General features: G+C 32.8%; 1 protein-coding gene across 1 annotated transcript; it reads right to left on the bottom strand.

Annotated features, from left to right (window-relative positions):
- Positions 1-439: 439 nt before the first annotated feature.
- Positions 440-9,095, bottom strand: LOC105329422 (lysosome membrane protein 2). Its single transcript, XM_011430672.4, has 12 exons — positions 8,873-9,095; positions 8,279-8,581; positions 7,282-7,497; positions 6,776-6,867; positions 6,611-6,660; positions 6,443-6,512; positions 5,881-6,059; positions 4,275-4,396; positions 4,067-4,140; positions 3,565-3,616; positions 3,259-3,417; positions 440-675 (listed from the first exon to the last, which is right to left on the bottom strand). The coding sequence occupies exons 1-12, from the start codon at positions 8,990-8,992 to the stop codon at positions 607-609; spliced, it is 1,506 nt and encodes a 501-aa protein (XP_011428974.3). The 5' UTR covers positions 8,993-9,095; the 3' UTR covers positions 440-606.
- Between the last annotated feature and the right edge of the window lie 822 nt (positions 9,096-9,917).

The following is a 9,917-nucleotide window of genomic DNA, read 5'->3' as shown; positions in this document are numbered from 1 at the left end:
ATATTTAAAATCCACAAGTTTATACATGTGCTATATATTAAATGAAAAGGGCAATGTTGATTTGTGGTAGGCTAACAACCTGAAAATGTTTAATACCAAGACTGAAAACTAATTAATGCACAAACATCTTTCTTCAGCATTGACAATATTTTTTGCAAACAAAATCAATAAATTTCATTAATTAGCATGCACCATCATAAATCATCCATATCTAAAAGGTACAGTAAGAAAATAGGTATTTCTCCAAAAAGTTGACATTGATCATGTGGAGAAAATTGACCAAAAGTTTGTTATATGGTGATAACGTGTTCATTAACAGAAACATGTTTAGCAATAATAAAAATTATTATACAAATGCCAAATAAATGAACAGCTCGATCACAAAACAGGTGTGTAAAATATCATCACATATATGTTGACAATGCAACAATAGAACATAATAGTAAAAATGTCATGGCAAAAGTGGCTTAGCTTTATGTTTATGCACATAAAAGAACTATATGTACAGTTCCCTTTTTTCATTGCATATATTAATTGTAAAAGTAAGCAGTTAACCCAACATTGTTCAAGTCCTCACAGTAGCTACATTTCTTTCAGTCCCTGGTCCTAATTAAGAATGGGGTGTCTGTCCGAGTTTGTGTTACATTGATTAACATCTACAAGATCATCTTCTGGCTGCAAAATATAAAATAATAGCGTAAGGATTTTTTTAATCAAGCATTAAAACCATTGCTTTGTTACCTTTTTAGCCTTGGAAAGCTTTTAATTCTTGTGTTCTACAAGTGTTTTCAATACGTTTTTGCTGCTTCTAAGGCCATCTAAAAGTATAAGTTTTATGAAATGTCTACTGCTAGACAAACTCAAAAATTCCGAAATTATGAAGATGTTAGCTATCATAAACACAGCTCTAACCAATAGGAGGTATCCTCATTAGAGTCTAATTTATTAAATTGAAAAGGTGAGTAATGTTTTGGTGTGACACATTAGTTTTAACCTTTAATAAATATTTAAAGATTTCATTAAAAGCACTATTTTTTTTAAATTTTAGTTTTTAAATATTATATAGCACTACTGTAATTATTTTAAAGAGCTGTGATAATATAAACGAATAAGCATGCTGATTGGCTTTTTTTGTAGTTAATTTTTTTGTTTATTGTTCTTTTATGTTTATTTTTAATTTTTGTAAGCAAGTACTGTTCTTATCGGGATAACCACGACGCCCAACCAGGGCCCAGACTCAATTTACCTAAAAAAAATAATATCTTACAAGCATTAATATTAAAATTAAGGCACAGTATCTGTAATCTTTATTCTCTAATTATGTGAATTATTGTAATGAAAAGCAACATTAATATAACATAAACTAGACTCTTGTTGCTATAGCAACAAAAAGGTCTTCCGTTCTTCATGTATTTATCTGTACAAAAAATCCATTTCTCTTGTAAACAGAAAATTGATATAATATATACTGTAAAGGATTTCCCCCAAAATACAAATACAGAAAGACAATATGTCAATTTTTGAGTACTTTCTGTGACGACCGGAAATTACGCCTGATCATACAGAATATAGTTAACATATCTTAAAATATTGCCTTGTCTTCCCTCAAAGTTTGGATGTTCAAGATTTTGTTAGTTATAATATCTCGTTGACAAATGGTTTTTGTCTCGGGATCGGAAACGAACAAATGGAAGTGATTTAAGAAATTGAAAAAACATATTTTAGTATATTTACCTACGATACGTTACTGTTCATCACATTGAGTAAAAAGTTTTTAAAAAATCTAAATTAAAAAAAAAAAATTCTATTGCTTGAACGCTTCGAGTAAGAACCGGAAGTGACGTACGACCAAATGAAACCCGTTAAACACATGTTCAATCAAATGTCCATTATCCGTAAAAGTTTTGTGTTTTGATCTATCACAGTTTCTGAGATCTTGTGGGTACTTTGTTTTTAAAAAAGAAGGCTACCTGAGATATTTGAGATGTCTCACCGTAAGTAGAACTTTTTTTGTACCATGTGTAGATGACCTTTTATATTTCTATAGCTAAAATGTTACTTCCATGCTAAATAACCAAAATATTTTTAAAAAATCAAAATTGGGTGTACTTCCTGTGACGACCGGAAGTTACGCCTGATAAAACAAAATAGAGTTAACACATGGACATACATAGGTCTATCATCCCACAAAGTTTGGTTGTTCTAGTCGTTACCGTATTTGAGATCGTGTCAATGCTGATTTTCGAACTTGACCAAAGTATTAGTGGCATAAACATTTGGTATAAATTTAATGAAAATCCGTCAAAATTTGTAGGCATGAGAGCGCTTACAAAAAAGTGTGACGGACGGAGACACGGACGCATGGACGGACGCCCGGCATTTCTATGTCCCCGCTCCGCGTTGCGGCGGGGGACAAAAATATCGATCTGCCCCGGCTTTTATTTTGCCCCGGCCCGGGTTTGCCTACCCATTTTACCAAGACTCCGTTGATCTGGGTCATTGACGTGCTACTATTTTGATGCCATATTTTCAAACGCATAAACGATAAGGATTTTGATATTAACTAGCTCTAGCCTAGTACCTGAGACCTCGGGTACTAGGCTAATCAAGCTCCTATGGGAGAATATCGGCAGAATTTTTTAAAGACGGAAATCTCGGCCGGAAAATTTTATTATACAGGCGGTCAATTTTGCCGGTTGCCGGCTCTTATTGAAAACACTGTAATAAAATAAATTTCATTTTTAGAAAGAGTCTTACACCAGAGCACCAGAGCCAAGAAATATGTACAGACCCTTGTTTGAAATGGGCATTACTGAATTTTGGAGTTAAGAGCTTTGGCAAAAAATAAACAAAACTTTACCCTGCAAATAACTGGGATGTATATTTTTGGATATGGGCCCAATATATTGACAAGGTGTGCCACTTTGATGCAACACAGTTATTTGTAAACTGCACAGATAATTATCAAGTTACAAAAACAGCTAACTTTGAATGAAAAATAAATAATATTTTAATATTAGTAGTATCAAAACACTATTAACAGCACAATGCTTTCTGGTGCTAAACAAGTTATGAAAATAAGTATTTTATAGTTTCACATAAAACCATAAAGAACATATAGAACTTTACTGACACCCCTTGTCAGTACAATGTATTTGTAAAAATGTCTCTGACTGCACTTAAAATGTTGTATGTCATCTAAAAAGAAGTTTAAATTTAAATTAAAAAAAACATTAAGTCCCTCATATCACAACTCACCTTGCTCGAAACTTTTTGTTTGATAAACAGTGCTGCAGTACAGATCAGCATAAAGGCTCCCAGTACAATAAGTCCATACTCTGCAGCTTTTGTTAACTTGATGGGCATCAGTAGTTGATTTTTGAACTTGTTAGCACTTTTATCATCAATTAACGCACTCTGTTGAACGAAAACATTATTTAGGAATAGCATCTGATTGGCATCAAATGAATTAAAATTTATATTTTTAATCAATTTACTATAAGTTTGCTGTATTTGATTCTTGACATGAATTTAAGTATAAATCAAAGGTTTTGGTCCTAGTACCTCATTCAACCAGATAACAGGATAATATATGTGATCAATGTTAGCTGTATCCCTGAAAAATTAATGTCATATGGTTCATATGCCGGCACAATAAAATCTGCACACAAAGATAATACTGCTGAATCAGAATTACCAGTTTAGAAAAAGTAGAACATACATTGTATTTGTATATTTGCAATAAATGTTATATAAATCAAAAATAAGATCATAATTTTTTATAACAAATAAAACAATTTTTGTCTGCAACAATGGACTTGTTTATCAGTAACTACAACTAATACAAGTATTTAAATTTTCCAACACTCAGAAACCCCAAAACCAAAAGATGTGTCTATTCACTCTGTTGAAATTTATTTTTTATCATTTACTTGTTCAAAAAAAAATTAAGAATTCATGCAGTTATTGACAAAACTGAAGACATGAATGAACTTTCAAGTTAAGAATGCAACTGAATGCAAAATCTATCAAGGTATGGTTTTACACGAATCTGACAAAGTCCTACCTAATATGAGATACGTTCCTGATGTAAACATTTAGTTGTAATCTCTTCTGGGCATTCATTACCACCCCAGTTTTCTAATAATAAAAACAATGAATGATAAACATACATCCTGCATCATATTCTTATAACAACAGAACAATGCACATGTACTATAGCTTCACTAATTCTTTTTAATCAGAGTAATGTGTAGGGTAGCCAGAAAGCTTACAGGTTCTACATCCAGAATGGTCCCATGTTGTTCTGGATCAGGAACCAATCCGATCACTCTATCTTGCACCATCTCTTTATCTGCGGCCAGGAAGTGGGGCTGTGACATAATGACAGGTGCTCCTGGAACAGGTATATAGTACGTTGATATCAAATTTTTCACACACATATAAGCAAAGGCATCTGAATTTACCAAATGGATTTTTTTTTTACCGTAATCCATGTATGTTATACATGCAATGTCAGCAGAAAAAAAATTAAATTTGGTTTTAACTCAGGGTTGGGGTGGTGTTTTTTACCCAAGTCACAAACTTGTCATAAAAAATGAAATTGGTAGATGCTGATCAATCCTAGAAAAATCCAATACAGTTGATTACCATAAAAGTTTGCTACAGTACAGGAAGTTGCGAGGTAACATACAGGTAAATGTATTTATAAACATCAAGTACTTATCTACACAGGTGAGTTGCTTTGCTATATTACATGTACTATGTTCATTGAATGGTTTTCAATGTAGCTATGATCACAAGATAGGTATACATGCACTGATTAGGTACACATGTACTGACTGAGCATTGAAGGTAATGATACAGAACATCACACACATTTTCGATTAACATAGGTATACATCATGTAATTGGAATGGCTGGGTATAGATGAGGGGAAGCTGACCCGCACTTAAACAAACAAAAGGCCCATGGCCATATCGCTTACCTGAACAACACTTCCTTATAACATTCTATTTCATAGCATATGCTATTTCTATTTTAAACTTCGGATCCCTTTCTGGGGCCCCAGTATTGGTCCTTTAACAATTTCGAATCTACACTATTTTACGATGCTTGCATAGTAATCTCACAAACTGTAGCTTTGTAGTGCTTGAAAAGAACATTTTTAAACATTTTCCATAATATATATTCCCATGTTAAACTTTGAACACCTCTTGAGGCCCCAATATTAGTCCAGTGGTCACAGCTTTATTGATTTAGAATCTACAATATTTAAGGATGCTTGCATAGTAATCTCACAAATTGAAGCATTGTATTTCTTGAGAAGATTTTTAAACATTTTTTCTATATATTTTAAACTTTAACTCCATCTTGGACCCCATTTTCATCCGGGGACCACCATATTTTCATTTTTATACTAGCTAGCTGTTGGGTAAATATTAGTGTTTCTGGTGTAGTGGTTCTCGAGAAGAAGATTTTTATACATTTTTCCCATGTATTTCTGTGTTACATTTTGAACCCCCGTCTGGGGCCCCAGTTTTGGTCCGAGGGTCACGATTTTTACAATTTACAATCTTCACTATATATACAAGTTTGGGTGTCAATATTGGCATATCTGGTGCAGTGGTTCTTGAGAAGAAGATTTTTAAAGACACACACCTTATACTCCCTGTTTAACAATTACATGTGTATGTCCCTTTTAAAAAGGGTTACACCCTTTATCTTAACAATGTAGAATCCCCTTCCCATAAGGATGCTTTGTACTACATTTGGTTAAATTTGGCTCTGGGGTTTTAGAGAAGAAGTCAAAAATGTGAAAAATGGAAGCTTCTGTTAAGGTGAGCTAAAAATGTATTCTTACATTTGTTGACTACATACCTTGTCTACAAGAGCTGACGTTCAGGAGTCCAGAAGGAAGACAGACACCCCTAGGGGTACAGAACCCTAGGTTGTCTGGGTTCAGGGTGTGGTTCAAGAACACCTTCGGGGGGACAGCATACCTCATCAAATCAATGCCCTTCAAGGTCACCGGTTTCTGATACACAGTGTATATAGATCTACAACAAAGTGATATAAGTGATAAAAACAGTTAGTTCTCTTGAATGTTTATTTTAAATTCAACCAAAATATTTTTTCATGTACATGTACTAAGTTTTCTTTGCTACAAAATGTATAAAACAAAGTTTAATCTAAGTGAAAAGGGCATCTCAAACAATTGCTAGTTACAACTTTGCAGTACCATAAATGTTAAGTTACTTAACTTAAGTACCATTTTTACAATCATCATACTAAAGCTTTGGCTTGGCTTTGATAATAAATACCAGTATGCTTTATTTTTCATAAATAATATCCAGGCATGTTTGTTTTCTTAGGCATGTTTTGTCCTTGGAATAGAACTGCACATTACATGATAACTATTCTTTAACATCACATTTATTACCTGCAAATGTCAGATGAAAATATATACAATGTTCTTCCTTTATCCTCAAAAGGTGGAAATATTGTCCCATCTGAAATTATCAAATGTCATTGAAAGTATTGTAAGGGTTTAAACATTAAAAATACAAGCAAGTACAGAGGTACTATACATAATGAGTGGGGCATCTACCTGATCCATTTATCATATTGCACTGCGGTGTGGTCCAGAACTTTAAAGTACTACAATGTAAAATGATTCCATTTTTTTTTTAAATATGAAACTGCTACAATACATCCTTTTAGAAAGTCTAACAGTTTTACTGCACATCATTAATTAAATAACAGCATCATTTACCTTTTTTTATTCCACAGCTGTATCATTCCAAAGTTTTCCCAAGACTTTATTCCTGAATAAATTGTATACAACCCATCATCTGAACCATTTTGCTGCAAAAAAAAACCCAGGTATATGTCAAAGAGTAAATTACATGTAGCCCGGCCTTCTGAACATACAGTGTTGCCCGCTAAGCTTAGACGCAGTTAAGGTTGTATGGGACACCTCCATATTACGACGCAAAAATAAGTAATGAAATTATTAAGCGTTACTAAACAATCAAATTTTTAAAACTAATTTTTTTGTCAAATATTGCAAAATTGAAAAATTCTATGTCAAACATATTTTGGTTATTGTCTACATGTATTTTTATCCATATTAATGTCGACAAGTGGCCCATACAACTTAAATATCCTTTCCCATATCTAAATATAATATTATCATTTTCATGGAGAATTTCAGATTTTGTTAGATTTGGACAGGGCTGCATAACAATACATTAGTGAAAGTTTACAACATATCCTTACATTGTAAAACAAACCAAATTTGTCATCAAATGTGGTTGTATTGACATATTTCTGCAATATGGCCTTGACTTTCTTCAGTAACGGATCTTCGTATCCCCACATGATTTCTTTGACAGACAGCTTCATAAAGAGGTTACTGTCGTCCCCCCAGTCTAACACCAGCTCCACCAGCTCTTGAATCCATGAATATTCTCTTCTGATGATTTCAGCAATGGTCTGGAATCAACAAATTCTTTTTAGATTACTGTGTCTTGCTATAATAAATAGGGTAACACAGAAGGCTGACACTGATGATGTTAGGTTACATAGGTATCATATACCAGTACAGTGAAACATGTCTACAATGTACAAAGGAATTCATTATATAAGCGCGGTAGTTCATTATGTCCGTCAAGCGTCAATTCATTATAAGTGTGTTTGATATAACTGTGTTTTACTGTACTATATTGAGGATGCAACGGACCTAAATAGGCAATGCTTTAATATATTGTCCCATTTTACAAGTTTACAAAGAATATCTTTTACCGAACAGATTCTGAAAATTGATAATAACACATCTGAATTTTGTAAACAAATTCTTATATGCTTGCGTTGATTCATCTGTGAAATTACATGCATTGTATATATTGGCAGTACACTGGTGCAAAGAATAAAGAATTGATCTTTATTCAGAAAGTTTGTGCATATCACTTATCAGATTTCAGGTATTTATCCAAATTTCAGATCATATGTTATTTGTATGCCCATTTTTAATATACATGTAAGTAAATTACAGTCAAAATTCGTTATCTCGAACTAGATGGGACTGTTTAAAAACTTATCCAAGCATTCAAAATATCGGGAGTAAAATACTTAAAAAAGAAAAGAAGTGGTTGGGACTTACAAATCACTTTGACATATACATAGTATTCGAGATATCAGTGTTTGAGATATTGAAGTTCAACTGTATATACAATCATTATTGAATCCTATAATGTGTCACATAGTGCACACTCACCACCATGATGAGATTGACAGTGGTAAATTTTTCTTCGTGAGATCCTGAAGATTTCTCCCTCTCAAAGACAAAGCTCCTGTTCTCTCTGTAGGAGAGTGTTCCATTCTCAAAATGGGAAATCTGCCACTTCTGTCTATGTTCTCGGTAAGTGTAGGGACCTTTTTCTGTGAACGCTGGCTTGGCCCCGTGTTTCACCACCTCAATTGGATTCTGTAGATCTAAAACATAGATCTGGAAGTAGATTGGGACCGGTGGATTCAGCCAGGTGTTGTACGTATCCGATCCCTCCTTTAGAGGAATGGTCTTTTAAGGAAAAACATAATTTTATTAGTTAAAAAGAAAGTAAGTAAGGACTAAATGCAATATATAAAGAAAATAACAAACAAAGTGTTCATGCTTTTTTAAGGAGACTGACAATGATAAACTTGCTTCAATAGATATCAGCTTAAAACTACGAAGCTTTTACACAATATGTATAAAAGAAATTTTTCAGTTTTAGAATATGCCCCCCCCCCAATAATTTATCTTGAATTCATTGCTAAGCCTGTGTCAAAATCTTGTGTTTACGTAATACTGTACGATTGAGCAACCCACCTCTTTGATCTGCGAATCTATATAGTTGTTAAGTACTGGTATAAGAACACAACCCGTGATTAGGAATATGAAACCGAACACGCCAAGGCATATCACACACTTTGTCATCCGCTGAACCATCGTATACAGATACTACAGTCGTACTTTGTCATCTGCTTTTAGTGCATTCTATTTCTTCATGATGCAGTCACGTGAAAACTCCTAAGCATCTTTGTGCCCGACCAAATAATACAGTCCAACACCGATCCCGATTTTAATTCATGTCCTCTTTACATGTGTAATGGAACACACAAAAAGGTGACAAATAACTCAGATTTTACGATGCATTGATCTTATCAGTGACTTATACGCCCCTGATCTTATGCTCCAAAAATTCATAATCCTAAAATTACTGTGAGCTAAACGTTTACTACATTATTGTTTCTCTTTTCAATAATACTTTTCTAGAGTTGTGAAATCGAAAAAAAATAAAAACATCTAACTTTGAAAAGTCAACATGTAGCATTTTAAGATAATATGTATTGATCGTATGCTCCGATAGTTCATATTTAAATATTCATTGTGAGCTAAACGTGACCTAAAGTTTATCCATTTTTAAAAAAAAAATTTGTTTTTTTTGGTTGTGTGTTTTTTTTTTTGTTTTTTTTTTGTTTCTAGGGGTTTTTTTTTGTTTTTTTTTTTGGACGATAAAATGTCGGATTCGGACGATCAATGCAACTTAAGTTCAAATAATTAGTTTACCGTGACTCAATATTGTTTCAACAAATTAAAATAAAAATAAAAATAAAATTAAAAATGTATCTACTATGATGTAGTTTATGCATATCTATATATATACATATATAGTACATCATACGTATATGTATCTGTTATAGCTTCATTTTTTTCAGTTTCTAGACTTAAATTCCTTGTTATACAATTTAAGGGTTTTATTTCCTATTTGTCATTTTTCTAGCGTACGTACTCATGAGTCACGTTGTTTTAAAGGATAAAAACTTGAATTGTTTCATAATTAAATAAATACAAACTCTTTTTATCCCAAGTG

This window comes from Magallana gigas, chromosome 2, assembly GCF_963853765.1.
Source record: "Magallana gigas chromosome 2, xbMagGiga1.1, whole genome shotgun sequence".
Taxonomy (NCBI): domain Eukaryota; kingdom Metazoa; phylum Mollusca; class Bivalvia; order Ostreida; family Ostreidae; genus Magallana; species Magallana gigas.
This window is presented reverse-complemented; position numbering and strand designations above follow the sequence as displayed.